Source organism: Scleropages formosus, chromosome 7, assembly GCF_900964775.1.
Source record: "Scleropages formosus chromosome 7, fSclFor1.1, whole genome shotgun sequence".
NCBI lineage: Eukaryota > Metazoa > Chordata > Actinopteri > Osteoglossiformes > Osteoglossidae > Scleropages > Scleropages formosus.
Window position 1 is genome coordinate 30736902 of NC_041812.1, and position 25396 is coordinate 30762297.

At 43.8% G+C, this 25396-nt stretch overlaps 1 protein-coding gene across 2 annotated transcripts; it reads left to right on the top strand.

Annotated features, from left to right (window-relative positions):
• Positions 1-429: 429 nt before the first annotated feature.
• Positions 430-24554, top strand: LOC108929068 (protein FAM214A-like). Of its 2 annotated transcripts, XM_018743376.2 has the most exons (13): positions 430-824; positions 1159-1227; positions 14867-15042; positions 16273-16466; positions 17065-17190; positions 17372-18845; positions 19135-19245; positions 20268-20356; positions 21663-21762; positions 22314-22472; positions 22609-22677; positions 23237-23442; positions 23867-24554. In XM_018743376.2, exons 1-13 carry the CDS (start codon positions 809-811, stop codon positions 24015-24017), a joined length of 2940 nt encoding a protein of 979 aa, XP_018598892.1. In that variant the 5' UTR covers positions 430-808; the 3' UTR covers positions 24018-24554. The 2 variants fall into 2 exon arrangements, with proteins under 2 accessions (XP_018598892.1, XP_018598893.1); XM_018743377.2 differs by lacking the exon at positions 1159-1227.
• Positions 24555-25396: the final 842 nt, after the last annotated feature.

Consider the following 25396-nt stretch of genomic DNA (forward strand, 5'->3'; position numbering starts at 1 on the left):
AGCAAGTCCGAGGGCAGATGGGAATGCGTGCTGCGTGCGCTCACAGGCGGGGAAAGTTGTTGACCGCGGAACCGCGTGACAGGAGAATGGCTTCAGGAAGTGATATTTTGGTTGTTTTATTTGCAAAGAAGTCGTTGTCAGGCGACGTTAGTAGTGTGTAGGAAGGCAGCCCCCACGGCAGGGGAGCTCCGCCGGGTCCTCCTCCTGACACACCGTTGAAATATCATCATCATGTGTCTCGCGGAGGAGCCGCGCGAAACGTCGCGATAAACGAATCGTCCCGCCCGGCCGGGGTGGTGAATAAGTAACGGACGCGGGTGAAATGGCATAAAATCGCAAGAGGGCGAGTGCGTGTGGGTAAACGGTGCGGGAACGGGAGCCTTAAGTTGGACGCGTCTTTGTGTAGTTGTGCTAACTAGTTGTGCCTCAGTTGTGCCCTGCCTGCGTGCGTGTGTAGCTGTGTGGCAGCGGAGACAGAGACACTCGGCCGCCGGGTGCCCGCCGTCCCGTCCGTGGCGTGGGGGCTGGTTGGTGTCCGCTTTCTTGGCTCCTCGAACACTTCCCCACACATGCTAATTGAGTCATTTGTCTCTCGTTTCAAGGACATAAGCGGACATGGGACGCTCTCGGTTATAGAGGTACTACTGTTGAGGAGTTAAGTGCACGCAGGTTGTTGTGGGTTCCGCTCCAGATCCGAGGACCGGCGGCTCGCGCAGCTCTTTTAAGATCGAGACGGATCTCCGACCAGAGAGAGCAGCGAATCCAGACGTGCCGCGGGAACCTGGCTGGTCCACGGAACCCGCCGACGATGAAGGCGGACAGAGGTAGGAGACGCGATCGGTGTTAAATAAATGAACCATCTCTCTCTCTCTCTCTCTCTCTCTCTCTCTCTCTCTCTCTCTCTCTAACACACACACACACACACAGGTGACCACCAGAGATCTGATCGATAGGTTCTCTAAAATCCAATCGGTCCTAGTGAAACACAACGTACCCGCTGTTCCCTCACGCAGCTGCACGTGCGCACTTGTATATGGCTTCCAGTCACACAGCTTCCCCCAGAAACACCTCCAGTCACACCAATAAGTCGCTGTTTCGCCGCATTGGCCCGTTTCCCTGTGTTCACTGTTATGGTCTTCATTGCCCCATGGGCCGCAGAAACCGCTCCGAGGGGAACAGAGGACGATCGCGCTCTGGTTTCCGTGCACCGTGCCTCCTCTTGCACAGGTACGCACACGTGTGTGTGGAACTACTCCTGCGTTCACCTCGGCCAGATGTTCACACTAACATACCTGTTTCAGAAGTCTCTGTGAGGCCTGACGCTGCTGGGAAAGGAAGCCGTAATGAAAGGGAGTCACTGAACCATCGCGTAACCAGCATGTGCTGCCCACCACCTGACCGAAACGTGTCCGTACTGTGTATAGACCCCATCTCTCTATGGAGGGATGCGACTCTCCCCTTATTTTCAGTAACCCAGTGACAGGGTGTTTTTAAAGTCATTAACATTTGGCATTTTTGTCAATCGGGGTGAGACCATGTCCCATTTCTGAAGTGCCTTACTGTAAGTAAGAAGGCAAGGTGTGGGCTGATACTACTACAGTATATGGTGTTTACTGGAAGTGGCTTTGTACAAGAGCATCCGCTAAATTAATAAATGTAAATGTATGAATTCCGAGCTTATTTCCGGAACATCGGTGTGCATATTCTCATGCTGCAGGCCCAAAATGAGCCGATGCCCTAAAGTACAGTATACGTGACCCCACAGCAAAGGCTGCGTATAAGATACATGGGAATCCCTGCGTAGTGTTCTCAGTATTAACTGCCAGGTGGATCTGGCTGGCTTAGTCTCAGCCTGCTGTCCTTCATGAGTCTAATAATAAAACCAGACTGCAGCAGAAGGGCCTTGGATCTGGTCCCATATCTGCAAGGGAACATATTGTTCTTCCACTACTTTCTTTCCCTCTTGTTTTTCCCTTTGTTGTCCTGGAGGTCATTTTTTTACATGGACTGTACACATGAGACACTGGTGTGTTCTCTTGATACTTTAATTGCTCTTTATCATGTTCCATTGAACCCCCCCCCCCCAATGGGCTGTGTGTGACCTGCCCTAGGCAAGTGATCCATTAAGCATATTTAAATTGAGGGGGTGCGCTGGATGAGACTGACGTCAACGTTTTGTGTACCCCAGGCTTAATAATGTGCTGCTTCACAAAGAAACATGACTGAATAACAAGCAATCCTGTTATATATGGACTTCACATCAAAACATTGAGTGTTTTAGACTCCACTGAGCTCTTCTTTATATGGGAAATCCAGAAAAGACTGTGTTGGAGTGATTGTTCTGTGGTGCTGTTTTTTTTTTTTGGGGGGGGGGGTTACTCTATGAATTTGTTACATGTGTTCCATCAGTGCACATGGAAGTTGGAAAATAAACATTCCTGGCTTCCACCCATTGCAGTCATCTGTCATCAGTCTTTGTCCTCTATCATTAAACATAAAGAGACTTAAAATGCTCTCTTTACGATGAGGATGTGGAGCGAAGGCCATATGGAAACAGTGTTTGCACAGTCTGGAGGAGCCCTGGGAGAGTGATACAAGCAAGCGCCTGTCTGCTTAAACAAATGACTGTATGGTTAGTCAGCGTTTGCAGCCCACTGCGGCTGTGCAAGTCGCCAGCGCTGCGTGGAGCAGCTGAACAAAGTCACCTGCAAACAGAAGTTTTGGGAGTCCTGCACAATAGTGTAGTCTCTTTCATTATGAGACACTTTCCTTTTTGCCTGTCTGAAAAAGATTGGTGCTCCTTTGGAAAGTGCAGCAGGCAGTCGGTCGCGAGGGAAATCGCGACACTGTGTAATTACAGCAGTCTTCCAGGATAAATCAAATCCAATCAGTGCAGCATCACTTCATGGTAATAACTGTAAATTTGGAGAATGGGACTGTGCTGGAAGGACTGTGTCCAACCAGAGGCGTGCTACCAGTATTATTCAGTAGATGAGTTGATCTAGGCTTAGTTTGGCTGTGCCTGCTCTCTGGTGGGTCTGAGGTTTGAGTCCCGCTTGGGGTGCCTTGCGATGGACTGGCACCCCGTCCTGGGTGTGTTCCTTCCCCCTCCAGCCTTGCACCCTGTGTTGCCGGATTAGGCTGCGGCTTGCTGCGACCCCGTTTGGGACAAGTGGTTTCTGTGTGTGTGTGTGTGTGTGTGTGTGTGTGTGTGTGTGTGGTTTACAGATTAAAAAAAAAAAAACAAGAGAAAAAACTGGGCTCTTTCTGTGCAAAACAGGACATATTGTTTAAAATGTATTTAGTTGTGCTTATTTTTTGGCTTTCTCTCCCTGCAGGCCTCGTAAATAATTTGAGCAACATTACATGAATTAAGTGTTGTCCTCGTGGTTAGTGTGGCACAGTTCAGGGGTGCGTGCGTTTTAATTTCTCGCCTGAACATAATGAGTCGGTCTGAAACTTTCATAACGGAGGGCAGGTAATCTCAGGCGTTATCGTTTGTTCCATAAGCATGATTTATGTTGCTGAAACGTTACTCCCATTTATATATTCCGTGTACATGTCGTTTTGAAAGGCCTTGGTTTCTTTGCGCTTCAGCGCATGAAAACGGCAAATTGTTTTCCTCAAAAGTTGATCTGCTCAGTCATCATGAAGAGTCATCAATGGGGAAGGTTAGCAGTGCAAAAACTTCCTCATGCTTCATGGAATGGGGGCAAATCTAGTGTTTATGCAACAGCTGTTGCTGCGTAACCATGACGCTTTTGTCCACAGACATTGGGTTTAATTGGATTTTTCAACAAGCTGTGCTTTGTGAGTCCTCAGTGCAACAAGTTTGGCAGCACAGATATCTGACCTCAATATTATGTACATATTAGAAAGGTCTGGTTGTTGCTGCTCAAGTGCATATTCTTCCCAGGATGCATTCAAAACAAACATGTGTTCTGGTGCCCAACAGATCCTTCTTGCCTTCATCCTAGTTTTGCAGTCCTTATCACGATCCAGCGCTGCCTTGGGTTCACAGCAAAAGACTGGTGAAGTTCTGATTTAGAGCGACAGCGACAGGGATCTTTGGGCCGTCGGGATTTCTCACTCCTTCGCTCTCTCCCGCCCGGCGTGACCAGAAGAATCCCGATCCTCATGACGGATCAGGGTCACTCACAGCTCCGAGCAGGGACCAAGGAACTGATCTATAAATGGAAATGGAACATTTGTCAGAAATTCCTGCTTTTGGTCCAGATCAGACAGCTGTGGTGTCTTTCTACGCAAGCTAAGGTTTACCCCGTCTCTACGTCAGATTTCTGCTTTAACATTTAAAATGAAATGACTGTTTTACTGTACTACACAGACATTTCAGGGCTGTCTTTACATAATAGACTTACATTTATTTAGCTGGTTCTTTTCTCCAAAGTGACTTAGTATGTTAAGTTACCCGTTTCTACAGCTGGGTCATTTTACTGGAGCAGTTCAGAGTACTGCAGCTGGAGGTGGGATTGGAACCTGCCGTGTTTAAGCACTACACTGCCGGCTGCCCCATCAAGTGCCCTGAAAATGACCTTGCTGTATGTTGCATAGGGAGCTTTGAATGTGAAATCTGTGTCGTTCCTCAATCTGTTTCCGCCGGTCTTGATGCATAAACGACGTGTGAGAAATTTTTTTTTCTTTTTTCCCCTCCCTCTCCTAGAAACTCTGTGTCTTTGTGAAGACTGCTCTGTTCTGGCCTCCAGACATATAACCAGATTGTTGTTGCTAGGCACTGACCCCACCCCCTCACCGTCCACGGCTGCGTGGCCTCTTGGCAGCACATTTAATTTGCTCACCGTGCACAAGAACCAACGCCACACACAAGGGCATTCACCGGCCTTATGTCCCAGGGACGATGACGCGACGACATTGTCCGAGCACACTGGTTTAAGTACAGCGGGACTTGACGCAGGGGCCAAAGCTGTGCGTGCCAACCTCTAAGCTAAGTGTCCCTCATTATAGAGATATCACTACGCAGTTGGTAACAATAATTTTGTCTGTTTTACTTCCATTGTGAAGTTTTTTGTGGCACGTGAACTGTATGTGTAGCATTTCTCCTGCCTTTTGGTTGCTTATTGCACGTCTGGAAGCGATCTGTCCCGGGAGTCGACGGGCAGGGGGAATGGGTGTTTTCCACTGAGAGGAAAGGAGGGCAGGAATCTAAAATGACCTCACTGACCAGCCTGACTTATGAGGCCTGTTACAGATTCAAGGACAGGCCACTGTGTCACAGGTTTTTTTTTTTTTTTTTTTTTTATTATAAAAATAAATCTCCTGCAGGTTTCCCTGGTACATTCTGTCTGTTGTATAAGGTGTCGCAGCCTGGATGCCTCTCAGGTCCACTTTACAGGCCCTGACAGATCTGGGGCAGCACGGCAGTGGAGGCTGTTACAGTAAGCGGATACCCTGTGTTTTCCCAAGTACAGTCATTATGCAAGGCCTGGGCTATGAATTGTGCGCACATGGCAGCAAGCTGTTTGCCGAGGTATCGACTGAAGCCTTCAATGTCTCGGACGTGCAGCCCTGAGTGTTCATTTCGTGCTGCTCTGTACAATTAGAAAACATTGATGTCCCTCACTCTTGCTTTAGAACGGAGGCAAATACTGTAATGCCGATGCTGCTGTAATAAGATCGTGGCGTATGGTTTCTTTGTGCTTCGTTTTGCTTTCTCAGGAGCTATGGTGAGTTGACCTCTTGTTAGCCAGCAGTAGATGTTGCGCTTAGTGCCTTGGGAAAAACCATACAGGAAAATCATTGCACTTATTTTTTTAATGTTGGCAACATGGGGGAGAGATACACAACCCCCCACCACCACGATGAGCCTCGACTCAGTGAAATGTCAGGCTAGACAGATGGGGTGGGTCAGAGGACAACTACAGAGTGAGTGTTACAGTAGAGACTGAAGCTTCTTAACGACAATCGGAATGGGAATCAAGTTGCCCAGCAAGCACAGATGACTGTCGAGCCCTGATCTCCTTGGCAGTGTGTACCAGGTAGCCTTCAGCGAGCTCGGTTACACCACACTAGGAACGAAGCTTGTCTTGCAGCTGTGTTCGAACTCTTTGGTCCATCAGCTGCCCGTGAAGAAACACATAGTTTGCCTCTATGTTGTCTGTTTAGGGTAGTTTGTTTGTCCGGAGAACTCTGACATCCAAACAGATGAATGTAGAGTAATATTCAGGTGTGTTTGTCTTTATTCTTTTTGTCTGTGCAACTTCAGTAACAGGCAGACTATGCAGTATTTGTAGTAAATTCATAACCAAATCATTTCTGTCATATTAAAACATTTTAATATTGTAATAATCTGTAATGATGACTTTGTGTTCTGGGTCCTAAAAATGTCATTATAGCCTGCTGACAAAGCATTAAGGCTACATGAGAACTTTTTAAATTGTGCATCAAGACCGACTCTTATGAAGTGATTGGGCTTTATTGTCAAGATTTCTCTAAAATTTGTTTTTCCTTGTAGCAGCTCTGTCTTTCAGGACAATGACATGTTACAGGACAGGGTAACACACAAGGATTTTTCAGGGAAAAAAATAATAATAAGAAATGAGGAAATAAGTAGATGAACAAATAGATAAATTATACCCAGTGATGATTTTATTTTTTTGGCCTCTCCCCTAAATGACAGTCTAAACACGAAGCATTGAGACAAAACATAACATGTATTATGTCCAGTGTGTTGCACACCCAAACTAGTACAGTTTTTGTTCTGACCTGCACTATTGTTATTTTGGACTAGACTACACTTTTCTGAATGTACTGCTGTCTTGGTTAGGCACCTTATTGATTCAGGCATGAAAGAATCAATTACAAATATCATGAGTTCCATTCAAAGCCGTTTCAAATTCTTACACGACACCAATGTATGAAGTCATTTAGATTCCAAATGCATTAATGAAAATGGTCACCTTCGTGTCTAGAGCACATCAGAGATTAATTTATTTCTTCCGTTAAGTCGTCAGAAAAGGGGTTAAAAGTCCAGTTTGTACCTTCAAACCAGTGATATTGTCAGGGGTTGTTTCCATAACAGTTCTAATTCTGCCTTCTTTGACCTCAGTTGAAAGCATCAGTTGTCCTCCTATTGGTTGTGCTGTGGGCTGTTTTAAAAAGTGCAGGATTCTGTCCAAATACCGTTTCGAAGAGCGAGACGGTTATTAATGAAACACGGCGTGCTTTGGCTGGAAAGCTCAAAACTTGGTCACTTATTACCATCTGCCTTGACCCATGACTAGTGTTCCTTGTGTCACTTTAGTTTTACCAGCAAGTGCTCTTGCATTGCTGCGTAGATGTGGTGTTGATCACATCAGTTGGGTTAAAAATAGTGACAACTATCTAAATTTCCGTAGAGCCTGTGATCTTGTTACACAGCTCATTGCCATCGTCTAGGCACTAACGTGTTTTTTGGCATGTAATTTATGGCTGTCACATAAAATTTCTTTTTTTTTTTTTTTTTTTTTTGTCCTCGTCTACACACTCTAGCCTTGTTGTGTCTAAGAACAACGTGATCCCGTGTCCTCTCGGATTAAAGGGACAACCAGAGTTGTGATTAAGGAGGGGTGTCCGACACGGCCTGCTACGTGAAGACGAATGGATCATCCGCCTCCGTTTGCCCTGCCCAGCACTGTTGCCCGTTGCATTTCACTTGGAGCTTCAGGGTTAGGGTTGTTCTTTATTGTTAATGGTTGGATACCCTCACTTAGAGACACGCGGGTGGGGCCAGTGAGGCAACCTTTCCATCCTCTGTATCTGGTCATGTCCACCTTGATAGGTTGAGGGCCATTTCTTTTTGGCAACTTGGAAACATGTCGTGTGCCCTTTCGGTATCTCGCTGACAACTCTCTTCTCATTTCTCAGTTTGACAAAGCATCCTGAAGCTAAACCCTGTGCCCCTTAATTTCCATGTCATTCAAGAAGTAGAGGCCCAGTGAGGAAAAACACATCATGCTGTCCTCACTTTGCAGCTCTTTCACTGAGATATTACTGATAAACCCCTGTAAGATAGATCAGATGTTTGGGCAGGACAAAAAAGCAACTGAGCAGAATACAACAGAACTGCAATCTGCAAGATTTTCACTGAATGGATGACATGAAAATTCTCATTAACCGCACACTTTCATATTGCGTTCAACCTGTTGCCCTTTCCCACTGACAGGCAGGACTGATTTTGCTCTTTTGCTGCTCCATATGTCACCAGCTGCTTCACTAGTGACCATGCTAAAGGGACTTTTCCTTAGGTAGCTTGAAAACGCGGTGCTATAACAGCTAAAATGTGTCCCATTGCTTTGTCCTGTTCCTTCGTATTATAACAGAATTCTCGCTGCCAGCTTCTCTTTTATTCTTTAACATGCCTGTGCTTCCCATTATGTGCTTTGGTTTATAATAAACACAAAGCTTTTGTGTAACATTAAAAAGAAAGAAGAATGCATGTGTTGAAAGGCAAGCATATGTTGCAAGACATAAGAAATATTTCCCTTCCCTGTTTTTGGGATGTAGCTTTAAGATGAGTGAGTATGAGCAGTGTAGGTGTCTATGATGACCACCGCTTTTAGGTCAGTGTGGCAGGGATTTTGTGCATCATCTAGCATTGAGCAGGCTTTATAATCAGCTGGTCCTTGTGCTGATTAGCTGAATCAGCTAGATCTCCATACCCACTTGTATGCACCATGCATCCATCCATGGTTATAAGCTGTTTAATGTGTGTAGGTGGAGATGTGTGCTCTGTGTTTAAATTTATCTCTCCGTTGCTTGCGGTAAGCTACTTACTTGTGGAGGTGTTGCATGTAATCTGTCACGACTGTGGATCATGTACACGATCTAGGTAGACATGAAGTACAGTACCAGTGTTGTACCTTGTGGCACAAAAAAGGTGAATTGTTTTCATTTTAATAACTAATGCAATATTTTGTTTTATTAACTGTATGTCTTCATGTGCATTTGAAGCAGACCAAAACTTAAATGTTGATATATATTTTACTTTGCTGTTAAAAAAAAAAAAAAAAAAAGTGGGAAAAGTGTGTGTGTGTGTGTGTGTGTGTGTGTGTGTACACAATACTGTGTAAAAGTTTTAGGCGCTTGTGGGGAAAAAAGCTATAAAGTGAGAATGATTCCAAAAATAATGCTCTTAATTAATAAACTTCCTACAAAGCTTAGTAACCATCCATCGTCAACAAGCACTTGTCCCGAGGACGACCACCTTGTGTCTTGTTGCTATACTCACTCTTGCCACGGTGGAAGATCTGAGAGTTCAACTGCTACATCTGAAAAAACCTCACATTTTCAGTACAATTGTCCCTCGCCCAGTTTTATTGCCTCTATACAGCTGTTTCTGCTTCACTTAATCGCTGTGCCATACAAAGATCTCAAGTTCCTTGTTTGGAAAGTGCTTTATTACTATTTTACTTTCTTTAACGACATACAAAACCCTTACTGTAATACTAACTTTTTGCAAAAGAAATGCTTGGAAATCTAAAATATGCTCTTTGCCATTGACAATGCAGAAGACATTAAATAACAATCTAAAATATTTTTGTAAAACATCTAAGTGCCTAAAACTTCTGCACAGTACTGTGCGCGCACGTGTGTGTGTGTGTGTGTGTGTGTGTGTGTGTGTGTGTGTGTGTGTGTGTGTATTTATTTTCTTGGCTCATAATGCAGAGCTTGTGACATTGCTGTGATTTAGAGGTGGATTGTATCGTGTCGCTAACACGTCACTGAAAATGTCAACTGTAAATTGTTCCACCCCTGTGACAGTGAATGTGTTGTGGAGCTGCTGCTCATAGCTCGGGAAGGGAGTTGGACGTATAAATGCATCTGTGGAATCACATTTGGCAACCAGTCAGTTACTATGCTTATGAGGCTTTGCAATTCATCAGCTGCAGTTATCACTTAATGACGTGAATCTTCAGTGCCCGGGTATGGTGTTAATAGTGGTTTGACCTCTCTTTCCAGATGATTTGTGCCTGAATCCAGAGATGAAGGTCAATTTTGTGTTTCAGTGGCTCTGTAAATGTGTTCACAACCAAGAAAAACAATTTCAGCCCCATTGCCTAGAGGTAGATCATTAGTAATGATTTTTTGTCATACAATAATAGCATTACTGTTGTTGCGTTTGTCTTTTTTTATCCCCTAAATATGGCAGGAGTTAAGTCATATAAACTAAAATCTCTGCCAGGTAATTATGTGGAATTACTCCAGGAAAGAAATGCAGAACGGTATTGTGCCGTCCCCACATTTAGACCAGATTATTCGGTGAATTCATGGCCTGACGGTATGTCTGTAAGAGTTCACTGTTCTCAACTAAATGTAATGCTTCTCTGGTCTATTCCCGGTGGTGCGTATGTGGTCTGTAAAGACTGAGAGTGTCTGATCTGAGTCAGATCCACCCTGTTTTCTGTATCCAAAACCAACTGCTTCCGATGAGCGCCATCAGTGTAGAGCGAACAGGATTTGGCTACGGTTTACATACTAGTCCTGTCTGCAGCCCTGTGTAATCCTGCACCTTTCATTGCACAGGAGATGCAGTCTGCATCTAATCTGTGTCAGCATCATCCCCCTTAGTTCAGTGGGACTACATTGTAGTATTTTGGTTTCCACAGCCTATGTATGGATGGGACTGATATTACCAGACGAGAAGGTGTAGAAGTGGTGTCAGCAGTTCGAGGTGGAGGAGGGTCACCTCGGGAGGGGGCCTGATCTGTTTATGCAAACAGCTGATGTCTGGGCTACTCTCCAGCCCCTCAGAGGATCCGGGCTGGTCATCGCATGCTGCCTCTCTCAAAATAGCCTCTGGGGCAAGAGGTGGCAATGAAGCAAACCACAGGTCCAGCCTGTGTGTTTGAGGGGCACCATTGCATTTTCCATAGAATTTCCTTTGTTTAAAATTCCAATGGGTTTATTTGATATATGATGTACTGTGGACATACGCTTTAAATCTCTGCACTTTCAGATTTCCTTTTCCATTAGTAATAGTAGCAGTAATTATTTTTTGATAACTGAATTAGAACACCTTTTTCAAGATGAGACTTGACGGCATCCATCTTCTGGACATTTCTGGGCCGCATGCATATGATCATATTCATGTTAATATGTAAAGGGAACTCCACAATATTATGCCACAACAGGTCTGGCTCCCTAAAGCCTTTCTTCCTTAACCATGATTCTACTGGTATGTAATCTTACTGGCGTGGAGCTCCAGTTAGTGCAACATGTGATCTATTCAAATTAAACACTGCTGTAGGCTGTATCCTGTAAACTAGATCTCCCTTGTGCTGTTTTATCTTAGCTTTTGTGTCACGTACTCAGTTCCCCTATCCATGACACATACCTTTTTTCTTCTCTCATCCCCTTCTTTACCTGGCTTTACCATGAGTCCATTTTTGTGGAAGTATGGGCATTACAAAAGGCCTGCCTTGTAGAGGAGTCCTGAGGCTAAAGCCTCTCCCTTCTTGATGGCTAAAGCCTTTAGGTTTCTCCCCCCTTTTGATGACTGAAAGTTGTCCACGTGCTCAGAATTTAGGAGAGGATCTTGAAGAACAGGTAGGTATGCTATCCACCACCCCCAGCCCTATCCACTGCTCCAAGATGGAAAACGGCATCACTTTCATGAGTCTCCTCTGCTGCAACCTGAACCACCTGGGTTCTTGTGTTACACGGGGCTTCTCGCTCTTTCCCAAGTGTCACCAACTGCAAGAATAGCAGATCACACTCAGGTGTTAATGTTGTTGGGGGGGGGGACAGTCATAGTTTCCCGATTTCTTTTCCAAAATGAGATAAAAACACTAAATGAGATTGATTGTTGGCAATGGAGATGTTAATTGTTTAATTGAGATGTTAATTATATGGAGGGTGGCGGTGAAAGGCTCTATCCTCAGATGAGATCTGTGCTTCCCAAGTAAGCGGAGGGTTTTTCTTACAGCTGTGAAATGAAACCTCATTTTCATTTCAGTTATGTCACTGTGACTCTAACTTATCTCTTTCATACACATCTTAAAAGATCAGCAGGTAGAAATTGACGGACTCAGAGGTGGCAGATTTAAATTCCATGAACCCCATTCCATTGCACCACTGAACAGGGAACTTGGCCTACAGTATATACGTTTTCTGTCTGCACATCCAATTAAGGCAATTGGCATGTGTATGTATCAGTTTTGTACCTTTTGTGCACTGCCATCAGTACAATGTAGACTGACAGTGTTCTAAGATGTATTTGAGAGTTTACATGTATTAATGTAGGAGAAGACAATACAAACTCAAACAGAGCAGCGTATCACACCAACAGATGGAGAGGTCTAAATACACACATGATTAGAACGGTGGGATACTAGAAATACATTGTTTTGCCTGGCAATGTTTTTGAAACCCCTTCAGTTGGGGGTTTACTAGGATTTAGTGAGATTGGGATTAGTGTTTGAATGTACGGGGGCATTTTTCCTCAGTTGAACTGTAAATTCTTTCTTGAGCTTCACCTCGACAACCCTTTTTTTTTTTTTTTTGTGTCTCTGAAAAGCTCTGGATGCCATGGAAAATGTAGTAAAGAGCTGCTAAGGTCCATTTCCTTTTTGTTCCCCACAAAGTTTACCTATATGATTTGATGCCATCACACACACCATACGAATGCCCTTCATTTGCACCTCACATGCTGGCCCCTGAATGAGTGTGAGAAGAGAGAGAGTGGAGCCCAGCATGGTGTTTCCAGTCCAGTGTAGGGTCATGGTAGGAACCTACTTAGAGTACATATCTTTATACCTATGCTGTGTGCGCAAGCATCCCTACATTTACAAGCTCTGTATAAAATTTAGGTATAGTGGCTCTTTGTTTTTGATACCAGATTTTCAATTTATAGAGGGAAAAATCGCCATACAGGTGCTCCTCTACTTATGATGGTTCGACTTAACGATTTTTCGAAGTTACGATGGTATGCTAGCGATACTCATTCGGTAGAATCCGTACTTCGAATTTTGAATCTCGATCTGTTCCCGTGCTTGCGATATGCAGTACGATACTTTCTCCCGATGCTGGGCGATGGTAGCGAGTCGCAGCATCCACTCAACCGCGCTCGCAGTGTCTGTATCGATCACGCCAATGAGTGTAAACAACCGATACTGTGTTGAAAGCGTTTTTTTAAATTCTGTGTTTCTGCATCCTAGTATGTCTACTAAACGCCCATGTGTGTCTCCTGAATAAATTTGCCCAGTTGTAGGCTATGGTAAGTGTTCTGAGCACATTTCAGGTAGGCCAGGCTATGATGCTCGGTAGGTGCGGTACTCTATTCTTTTTCCACTTATGATGGGTTTATCGGCACGTAACCCCACCGTTAGTCGAGGAGCATCTGTAACAAAATTATACATGACATGAATGTCAGTGCCTTCTTTTAATTTGAAAATTATGTTAACAGCTGCATTGGTGTACTAGATGCATGACCCTTGCCCAACACATTGTATAACATGTGAAAGCTCTTAATCTTGCCCAGACAAAGAATCTCCTCTCAATCCCAGATATTTTTCCCCAAATGGACTGCATATGTTAGCCACGCCAATGTGGAATATGGAAAAGGAATAAAGTTGCCTTTGATTATGCTGGCGCTGAGGCCGTGAAAAAGCTATGAAAGAAACCGGAAGAAGAAAGAAAAAGCAGTGATAGAAGTGCAGCAAGAGCCATTTAATTGATGTAATTTGGTTTTGATTCCTCATGCCACTCTCCTTCCGCAGGCTTTTGATACGCTTTGTCAGAACCGCTGTGCCTCTGTTCGCAGCCTCACTGGCGGAGCTCCAAGAGGAAGTCCTCAATAGGAAGAACTCAGTAGTTACACATAATTAGAGCCCCCTGTCTGCCTGAGAATCCCCAGGGCCTGGGTGTTTTCTCCAGGCTGTGGCTTCAGTTGTCTGTGGCTGCAACAGGCATTGCACCAGAGGGTATTGTGCTCAAATCTGCAGTAAGCCAGTGTTGAGTTTTTGTGCAAAAGACTTAACTTGTTTTATTTTAAAAGGATCTTGAGCTATACAAGTCATTTGGGGTACAAACATCTAAAATAAATGGAGATAATGGATCGCTTAATGACAGGAATACGTTCTGAGAAATTCGTCGTTAGGCAATTTCGTCGTTGTGTGAATATCATAGTGTACTTATACAAACCTACATGGTATAGCCTCAGTGCAGTCAAGAGACGTGGTAAACACGAGATTTATGACGCTGCTGCCAGTGTAACAGCATACTGTTAATTTTTTTATAAGTAGAAAGAGTACACTGTAAAGATAAAAAAAAAAAAGTAGTATAGATGAACCAGTAACACAGATGTTTTGTCATTACCAAGTATTATGTGTGATACATAACTGTATGCGCTATACTTTTATACGACTGGCAGCGCAGCAACACCACCACAAACACATAAGTAACACGTTGCTCTACGACGTCGTTAAGAATTTTTTAGCTCCATTATAATGTTATGAGTCCACCGTCGTATATGCAGTCAGTCGTTAAGCAAAACGTCGCTAAACAGCACATGACTCTAATACAGCTACATGTCAGCTGTAGAAATTTTGGCATAAAGTGAAGTGACCATGATGTACTGACAGTAAAATCTGTCTTCCATAGAAAAATAACAATCATTGCACAGTCAAGAGTCAAAAATGAGGTTTGATTAAGGTTGATTTTGGTACATTTGTACTTTAGTTTTATTTCAGTATTGCCTCCATGACCAGATGGAGGTTATTGCAGAAAGACGTTTGCACGAGTCTCTGATCATTGCTGTTAGCACAGCATCAAGTGAGAGGCACCAGTGTGGACGTTTGCATTTGACTCGGATGCCCCCGTTCACTTCCTGTCTACTCAACGTGTTCTGCAGATGCTTCCGAGGAGTACTTTGAATATGATGCCGAGGAATTCTTGGTCTTCCTCACTTTGCTGATCACGGAAGGCCGCACTCCAGAATGTTCCATCAAGGGCCGCACGGAGGGGCCCCACTGCCCTCCAGCGCAGCCTGTGTCCTCCAAACATGAGTGCAATGAGAAGCTGCCACAGGTAGGACTCATCTGTGTGCAGTGAGGAAGAGTGTTTGGTCTCTGCTGTGAATGGAAAGCTGTGAGACGATATTTGCGAAAGGTCATGACATCTGTGAATCACGATATATGTTACAGCTTGGGTTTTTAATCCTAGACCCCATGACTTGTTCTTTTATTTTCTACACTGGCTCCTCAACTTAAAAACACAGTTGGGACAGGAATTCTGCACCTTAGCTGGTTTGTAACTCAAAAGTCACGTGTACAGCTAATATACGCAGTCAATAAGAGCTACATAATACTATCCTCCTTTCCTGCATTCACAGGTGAGGTTCTGTAAAACCCTTGGTTAAAACTAAGAAATTAAAACATACCCAACACTTTCATCCTTCCATTCATCCAGTATGTGATTTCCAGAATGTATCCTGGAACCATAGGGTGTGGAACAAGGCGCACCTTGAACAGGGCATCAGTCTATTGTAGTGTAACGTGCCATTTTTTTCTTTACATTTCAAACCACATAAAAATTAAAACTCATTTAAATTGACTAGAAGTAAAAGAAGCATCTTCACAACTTTTTGTTCAGTGCTGATTACTGACTGATTTACCCCCTAAATGTATTCAGTGTTCATCTGCCTGTGGCCACTTCCAGCTGTATTTATCTAAACAGTGACAGTTTAATAATACAGATGTCAGTTTATGGGTTGTGCTTAGTAAAAACCTTGGACACAGCCACAGAAAATACGTTTTTGATTTTTTGTTTTAACACTTTTTTTTTTTTTTTTTTTTTTTTTTTTTTTTTTTTTTTTTAAACTTTTAAGATATATTTAAAATAAAATGAATGAAAATAAGACTCCTCAAATTCCGCTTTAGTTCCAGTTGTTAAACAATTCATCCTCGGAACTTGTGCAATGTTCCACAACATATTATTGATCATCAGCACTCAGAAGTACTGGTCATAAGAAGTAAACACTGTGGGAGCAAGCTGAATGAAGCTATTTCCACACTCCTTTCTCTTCTGTATGTGTGCATTTTACTGCCAATTAACGGTGGGACACCGTAACAGAAATCACTTCTAAAAAGACAGGTTTTATAAAATGGAACCATGAAAAGAATACAATTTAAAATAAACTGATAAATGTTTTCATCTCAGATTCATAGCTTGAAGGATTAGAACAAAAGGATCAAGTATACTGAATACATATTGTCAAGTTTCCTTGCCTTATGATACCTTTCATGTCCCCTGTGACAGTGTCAGCAAGCCAAGAGAACACGCTCTGAGGTGATGGTCCTGTGGAGGGACAGTGTTCCCATAAAGATTGAGGTGATGCTGCTTCCTGACTGTTGCTATAGTGAAGAGGGTCCTGGCAACGACCTGGAGGACCCCGCCATCCAGCAGGACGCAGTACTGCTGGAGCGATGGATCCTGCAACCGGTTCCTAGACAGTGCGTGTCCCATGTTAATTTATCTTTCTCTCTTGTTCCTGTTTCTCTTCGTTTCCTTCAATGTGTCTTTTTCACGAAGGTATCTATGGAGAGAGATGTATTGACTGCCTGTGGCCATTGTGTCCATTTCAAGTGAGATGGTGTCATGTAGAGTAATCAGCACGCATCGGAGAAGCACAGTGTCAGTGGGCGCAGAACGGTCTCCAGCTTGCAGTCCAGGGATACGTCCCTGCTATGTGTAGGACCTAGGCAGCACTAGGGATTGGTGCCTTTACTGGCTCTACCACTCAGCAGACCCTGTGACCCTGTGGAGGCCAGAGGGTGCAGTAGCAGTCATGATGCTGAAACTGACAGGGTTAGTTTATATTTCACTTACTTGTTGTGGTTATGCTGGTAGCAGGTAGTGTTGTGTTTATGGTACAGAACCAAAGGTTTCAGGATTAAGTACCTGGAGGGCAGAGTTTGCCTTTGCCCTGGGCAAGGAAATGGGTAAGTGTGCGAGACTCTCACTGGCTCCTAATGAACTTAATGTTTCCTTGACATGAAGTAGAGCAGATTTCTTTTCAAGGAGGTTAAAGATAGATGATTTTGTTTTTAGAAGCGGAGATCGCTTCATTGAGGAGAAGACTCTGCTGCTGGCAATACGCTCCTATGTGTTCTTCTCTCAGCTAAGCGCCTGGCTGAGTGCTTCACGTGGCATTGTCCCCAGGAATATCTTATACAGGTGAGCTGCCATCATGCATCTGCGGAATCTTTAGCCTGGATCCAAAGTTTAATCTGCTGGGCAACTAAATGCCCCCCTGAGGCATGGACCGAGGTTCACGGGTTGGTGCACCCTCATACACTCCAGAATCTCTTCATCTGAGGTGCTCTGACTGATGATATGCTCCACTGGTCTTCTGCAGGATCAGCGCAGCGGACAAGGGGTTGCTGTGGGGCTTCTCCCAGCCACCGGCTGAGCACGCTTTCCCGGTGCCCAATGTCTCGCACAGCGTGGCCCTCAAAGTACACGTCCAATCCTTGCCACGGCAACCTCACTATCCCGTGTTGACTTGCAGCATACATACCAGCCTGGCCTTCCAGAAGGAGAAACCTGACTGTGATTCTTCCTACAGAAAACAAGGACAACTCCTTAGCTCTCCACCTTCAGTCTGCCTGAACTCCACCACTACCCCTGGCAAATTCCCACCCCTAGAGTCCTCCCCCTCTGGCAAAGCAACCAGATTGCTCCATTCTACTCTTAGTGACTCCCCTGGTGTCAGTGCTCTTCTGCATCCTGGAGTGAAAACTGATGATGCCGAAGACTCCAAGACTCCTGAAGTACTTGTTAGCGCTTTAAAATCAATCTCCCCAGTGAATCCACCAACACCTGGCTCAAGCTCCAGACCACAGCTTCCTGATGAATCAAGCTCCTTGATTGGCACCTTGCTCCAGGAGAGGCAGGAGGTCATCGCCCGAATTGCCCAGAATTTAAATTACTATGACTTTACTGGACCTATCATCCCAGATGGCGTTTTGAGATGTAATGAGGCACAGAGCCTCAAATCGCTGCTTCTTGCTTCTTACCTCTTAGCACTGCAGGATGGTGCTGCACAGGATGGGGCGTGTGAGAGGAGGAGCTGGCCTTTGCCCTGTGACATGCCGTGCGATTCATGTAGCAGAGCCAAACTGGACACTGAACCAAAACCCTCCCCCAGGCCGCTTGCCTGTAGGAAGCTGCTCCTGCAGCACCCTGCAGACAGATCTGGGCTCTTAGAAGAGGCGGGGCAAGACTTCTCCCAGCAAACGCTGGGCTCTCTGCAAGAGTGCCAGAGCAGTTGTGCTGAGTTCCAGCACTGTGCACACCGCACCTGCGAAAATAAAACGGGCGGAGTGAGCGGTCGTCAAGGCAGCGTCCATGCAGACAAAGTGCCGAGCTCATCGTCCCCTGTAGAGTCCCTCATCCCTTTGGGCGCTGTGTCACCCCTCCCCACAGATTCGAGAAGCAGCGTGGTAAATAGCAACTTTCATAAAGATTGTTCCTCCAGACCTCAGAATGTAGCCTGTTTTAAACTTGAAAATCCTCCAGCAGAGGCTGTTCCAAACCTTTTACAATCCCTTAGTTTACAAACAGCCACACAGGGCTCCCAGGAGTCCCCCAGCATCGAGCCCAATTCCCAGAGTCCTGGCAGCTCACAGGGGTGTCAGAACAATGCCAATACAGCAAAGAAGTGCTCCCAATACCAAGAGGTTAGTGTCCCCGAAGCACAGATTAAGGGAATCCCACAGTCCCACTTCAGTGGACAAAATGAGAATCGGGACCCTAGCAGCCTTATCCAGATGGTCCATGACCAGCACCAGCGAGTCGGGCCTGATCCAGCACAGAATGGACTTGTCACGGTGAGAAACTGTCCAAAACTTGTCTGACCACAGCAAACAAATCTTTACTATTGCAGAATGACTAATTACTATCCTGTTACACCACTTGACAAGAACAAAAGTACTCCAGTGAGTCAGTAACATGACTCACACATGTGACTTATGTAATGAAGTGTATTTTTGTAAGTGTGTCGGTTACTGCCATGACACATTTATAAGCTTGTAAATATCTGAATAAAATTGCTGGAATTGTAGGAATATTTTCCAAGCATGACTTGTACTAATTTCTGTTTCCTACACGATTAAACAGTCTCCCCTGAAGCCATGCAATATCTGGAACACGCAGAACCGCCGCTCCTTAGACGGCACAGCAACCAAAGCCTTCCACCAGCGCACTGGGCTACCGCTGCTATCGAGCCCGGTGTGTACCCATCGTTGAGCGCCGTTAGATGTTCGTGCTACAGATATGCACATCTCCAAAGCCCCCCTGTCACAGTCATGAAGACAACATTGATTTCAGGCTTTTGGCACGAGTTAATATAGTTCACAAACCTCCGTCTCCCAGATGTCACAAACGGTCATGGCTCGGTTTCCCCAGGTTGGAGGCCCCAATGGCCCCATTTGGTTTCCAGCCGCCACTGCCAGATGCAAATGAATCACTGACATGATTCATGTGATGTGAAATGTAGCCAAACTTTAAAGAAGCATGGGGTCTGTGGAGACAGTCAGCCTTGGCCTTGTGATGAAGGTATGAGTCACAGGCCTGCCAATGGGATGCTCTTCAGGAGATTTCACGAGCCTGATGCAAACTATTTGGAAGTTGTTTTTGAAACATTTGCATCATATCCCATTGTCATTCAACATCCGTGGGTTATCCGAGGAAATTTCAGGCAAGCTCAAAGATTCAAGTCACTGAAGTGACGCCACTGTTAGTTATTTTCACCACTTTCCTTTTGGTTAACTGGGGTTTGCCTCACGCCCACTAATAAGCACCATGTTTTAGGGAACATTGTTAACAATATTAAATATTTTAACATGAGCAAATGTACACCTTAATCTTTGCATACAGTGCTGCTTGAAAGTATGTGAACCCCTTGTGTTCCCTAGTTTTACCATGAAATGGTTCAATGAAAATCAGTCTCTCATCTGACGCAGTAGGTGTGTAGTGACCAATTACAGATGTTGCTTTAGGGGAAATCATGTGTGTAGTAGAAACACGGAAGTAGTGCATGTGCAAAAATAAGTGAACCCCAAGTTGCATTGGTTGAACCAAGTACATATAAGTAGAATGTGATGTGTAAATCACATCCATCTAGAGTGTGCTAGAGTACTTACATAAAGCATTAATATGCCAGTCTTTTGTTTGAACAATAGTGTCAGGCTTTGGTCTAACTGGATTCCTGACGCATTGATTTCATTTACATTCTCGCTTCTGGTCTTCAGGTTCCACAGAGGAGAAGTCAGACTGGGTACTTTGAGCTGGACACTTCTCTGACTCATAGCAGAGGGATGCCGTGGCCTGGTAACAGAAGGTAGTTTTTCAGGATCTCACAATTTAAATGGAAAAAGTGAAAATGCTATATTGGGAATACATATTCATTTTTAATTAAATGAATGGTCATGAATATTTAGGTCAGGTGCTCGATTTTCCAGTAAGATACTGAATATGACACTTTTTGAACTGTGATGCAAAAATGGCAAGTGGTCTCATGTTATTGGTCTGATACTGTATGATACCCATTATTGTTGCTTTTGATTTTCTGCCACAGTTGTAGTACACTCACCCCTCATGTAACAGGGTCTCATAATAACATAAAACCACTTGAACAGCTTATGAAAATACACTCATGTCTTGTACTACAGGATAAAAATTCAGTGTAACTGTGTTTTACTTATTACACACTCATGTTACATCCATACTCATCCTGCACACATAAGCTGTCAACCCTGACAATATAACTCTGGTCCCTGGTTATAGGTTCAAAGCAGTAATTTAATACAAGAAACTATGATACTTTCCCCAAAGTGACTATATAGCAGGATCATTTGTACTAGAGCAGTTCAGGGCACTTTACTCAAGAGTACTTACTCAGGATTCAACCCTGAGTTCAAGCCCTTATATAAATAAGCTATATATATGTAACTAGTAACTTGGTTATTCGAATCATATTAATGGTTTTAATATCATTGACACCCTTAAATTAGCATGAATAAAAGCCTTAATCTCACAGTAAAATGAAGATTTAGCCTCACACATTTAATAGTAACGTGAGAACAGCGTAGTGTCCTGATGTTTTTCAGAGTGAAAGACACGGTGATCTTGTGAACTTCATTTTTTATGTCATTGATATCTCTGAAATCATGTTTTCATCCATCGTGCTTTGCTTTGCACCCTGTGATTCCAGCATACACCTCAGACTCCGCATTGGAGCAGTGCTTATTAATAGTGAATTAAAGAATAATAACATTAAAAGTCTAGCTGGAAATTTTTTTCCCCAAATTTTATAACATGTTACTGTTATCACTATCATACATAATACCTTTTTTCTGTTTTTTGTTGTCTGGGAGCCTTTTATTCCCCTGTAAGAAGCAATGATTTTTGGACCCTGTCAGAACTGGAATTTGCCTAAGAGCATGATTTGACAACAAATGAACTCTCTTGTGTGAGGAATGGTTGCATGTGGCTTATCTTTTGTAAGAACAGGCTACAACTGTGACAGAAAGACCTTTGCTGAAGGTCATGCAAAACATTGCACAAATCAGCACAGCAGGTATAAAAGTGCAGTTTTGTGTCCTGTGTAAAGTGATGCATTCTTTTCATGTCACCTATATGTGCAGAGCATCTTTGAAAAGAGAGGACAAGGTCTCAGAAATGGACCAGCAGGTGCTGAGCACCAGCGCCCCACCAGCAAGCCTCAGCCTTCTCGGAAACTTTGAGGTACAAAGGAAATGATGCGTGCATACATACCTGAACATCTGCATATTGTTCCATCCATCTGTTGTCAACAACCGCTTGTCCCGAGCGGGGTCGCGGCGAGCCGAAGCCTAACCCGGCAACACAGGGCGCAAGGCCGAAGGGGGAGGGGACACACCAAGGATGGGACGCCAGTCCGTCACAAGGTACCCCAAGCAGGGCTCAAACCCCGAACGCACCACCCAGCAGGCACTGGCTGAACCCGCCAAGCCACTATTCCCACCCTATATACATATGGTTCTTTCATTTTATCTTTTTGTACCAGCAAAAACTGACTCTCACCTGCATGCTTGTACAAGAACATCTACAAATGGTTCCTGTGCTTTTACAGGAACAATACAACTAAGAGCGTAATAATCTGCTAAAAGGTTTGAGTTTTGCCCTGTTTAAATGTGTGGATGCCAGCTAAGGACACTTCAGATAGTTTATCAAATCCTAGGAAGGAGAGCTTTGTTGCCTCCAGCCGCAGATTGGTTGGACCTGCTGACCAGGTGTGGGTAAAATGCTGTTCACAGGAGTGTGTGTTGAACTACCGCCTGGAACCCCTGGGTACGGTGGAAGGCTTCAGGGCTGAGGTGGGAGCCAGCGGAACATTTTGCCCTGGTCACATGACCCTGCCCGTTGACGTGTCCTTCTACAGCGTCTCCGATGACAATGCACCTTCCCCATACATGGTGATCAGCCTATCTCTATACAGACAAAAACCAGAAACTTCTAAGTTTTTCATTTAGCAATGTTTTTGAATAGAGCATCTAGCTGTATTTTCCCAGACAGATTTGATCTTGTATTCATTTTGTGTTTTGTTTTCAGGGAGTTATAAATTTGGAGTCCCTCGGTAAACGGGGTTATCGAATACCTCCTTCAGGAACAATCCAAGTGGTAAGAATCATGGCTTTTAGGAATCTTTTGAAGCTCTTCCACCTCTATAATTTTCACAATTGTTTAAAACGAGAACGTGTCTAAATGGAACCACCATTTGATGGTACCATCATCTTAAAATGTGCTTGCTGTGTTACCTGCTTCTGTTCTTTAAGTAAATACATCTGTAAAGTCAAATACATCTGGAAAGCAACCCAGAGAACAGAAGGAATGGAGTGAGAACTTTGGAAATGAAAATATGGGTTCCAGTTCAAATTGGAGGGAAAGGAGCCCCCTGTTGTCAAGAATGGAATTTATGCTTTATATGCTTGTGTGCTGTACAGCATTTTCTTTTGAAGGAAACTTTTTTTTTTTTTTTTAATATATAGTATGGTGTCTTTATAATGGATTTTATTTGCAGTGCAATATTTGACGTGTGCTGCAAATAAAATTATATATTTAAATTTTTAAAATTGACTGGTTGGATAAATATTTCTGAAGTTTTCATCAGCAATGTTCAGTCAAAATGGCTGTACCAGTTGTCTCACAAACTACATTTTTGCTTACTGTTCCTCACCAGACCTTATTCAACCCAAACAAGACAGTAGTGAAGATGTTTGTGGTGATGTATGATCTGAGGAAGATGCCAGCCGGTCACCAGACGTTCTTGAGACAAAGGACCTTCTCGGTTCCCGTGAAGCAGGGAGTGTGTGAACGTGCTGGCATTAAGCCCCTCCCCTTTCCCCTCAGCCAAGAAAGGACATTGCGGTACCTTATTCACTTGAGGTCAGCTAACATTCACACTTCGTATTTGTTTTCATACTGCAGCCGAGTCAGGAGAGCATACTGGTTTCCAGATGTTGTTTATGGCCTTCTTTACTTATTTCATATAACAGTACAGAGCTACGTACCTTGCTTGAAGTATTTTTATTTAAAAAATGTTTTGCCAGCTTTGAGCATTTTAATTATTATTTTAATCATTACCTGATCACATTGTGTGAACCAGAGTTATGTGCTGGAGTGTGAAAATTTATTAAACCTTGTGCTTAGTCCTGAATGTTCTGTATTTTTAGTGTTTGTCCAAAGATCGTAAGTATGTATAGAGTACCACATTTAAAATTGTATTACGTCATATTCACCTTGTTCAAGTTGTTCTGTGACTAGTCAATGTGAACTAATTGTTGTGTTGCTTCCCCTTGACCTGCCCCAGGTTCCAGAGCTCCAAGTCTGGAAAGATCTACCTCTACAGAGACATCCGGCTACTGTTTTCCCGCAAATCCATGGAAGTGGACAGTGGTGCTGCCTATGAGCTTAAGTCCTTCACTCAGTCTCCCGCCCCACCTTTTTCCCCGCGATGTTAGGCTCATTATGGGATTTTTAAAGCCCAGAACAAAATCAAAGATCTTTGACCCTCTGTCTAATGAGAAAACAAGAGTCTGCATTTGGGCACAACTAATTCCTCTCAAACACGGAGTGCGTTCCTCATTAGAATATGAATCCGTGTTTTTTGTTCTATACCTTTTTAATTTGATGGTATTGCTCTATAGCAACGTGAGTAAACACATCAGACTGCGGACCACTTTGAAAAAGTAACCTAACAACATTAAAAACAAAACATTGTGTGCACTGTGTATTTCCACAATAACTGGAAAATAATTCTTACAAATATGCTTTTTTGTACTGTTACAAAACCCACTTTATTTGAGGTGTTGCAATGGAAAATAACCTTACCTGCTCAGTGTTTACATGTTTTGTGATATTTATTATTTATAATTTGATATTCAGTATAGCTCACATTTAGTCTGCCTTGGTAAGCAAAATTTTCTGTTTATATGTAAATCATACAATGTATTTTTTGACAGTATTCAAATCTGAACTATATATGAAACAATAAATTTATCTTAAAGCAAGTTCTTTTGTCTGTTTTGTTATTCTTAGCTGATTCATCCAGCTCAATCAGAGTTAGTTTTATTCAGGGCAGCGTACAGTGTTTTACCCATTTTTATGGTTGGGTGTACTACATTAATTCAGGGTAAGTACCTTGATCAAGAGCACATCGGCAATAGCAGGGACCAGGAGCTGGACTGGCTCTCCTCTGATTACAATTCCATGTTCTTAACATCAAGACTCCCTGCTCTGTATTATAGAGTTCAGTTGTTTTAAACTTCTTGTTTTATTGAGGGGATTATGGTGGGGTGTACCTGCCGTTGTCGTGATCGTGTCTGTTTTAAACACTACACTACAACTGTTGTGCATTTCACATTTCTTCTATTTTATAGCAGTGGTGTGACAACTTGTCAGCTACTGGGGAGCCAGAAATATTGGCTATCATATTCAGAGGAGTTATGCAGAAATATTGGAGTGGAAAATTCAGCCTTGATTCAACATTTTGAGAAAATGTCGCTGTGCTTGTATGCATGTTTCACGTCCATCATGACCACTGAATAGCAAGACTTCATCCATCTTACTGATCCTTTCCACCTCTTCCTCCAGCTACACGATGCAAGAGCACATGACTATGCATACTTACACACACTGTCTGAAACCGATAGTCCCAAGCGGCATTGCAACGAACAGGAGCCTAACACAGGGCGCAAGGCTGGAGAGGGAGGGGACACACCCAGGACAGGATGCCAGTCCATCTCAAGGGACACCAAGCAGGACTCGAACCCCAGACCCACCAGAGTGCAGGCATAGGCCAAGCCTGCTGCACCACCGCGCCCCCCTCTATGCATACTTA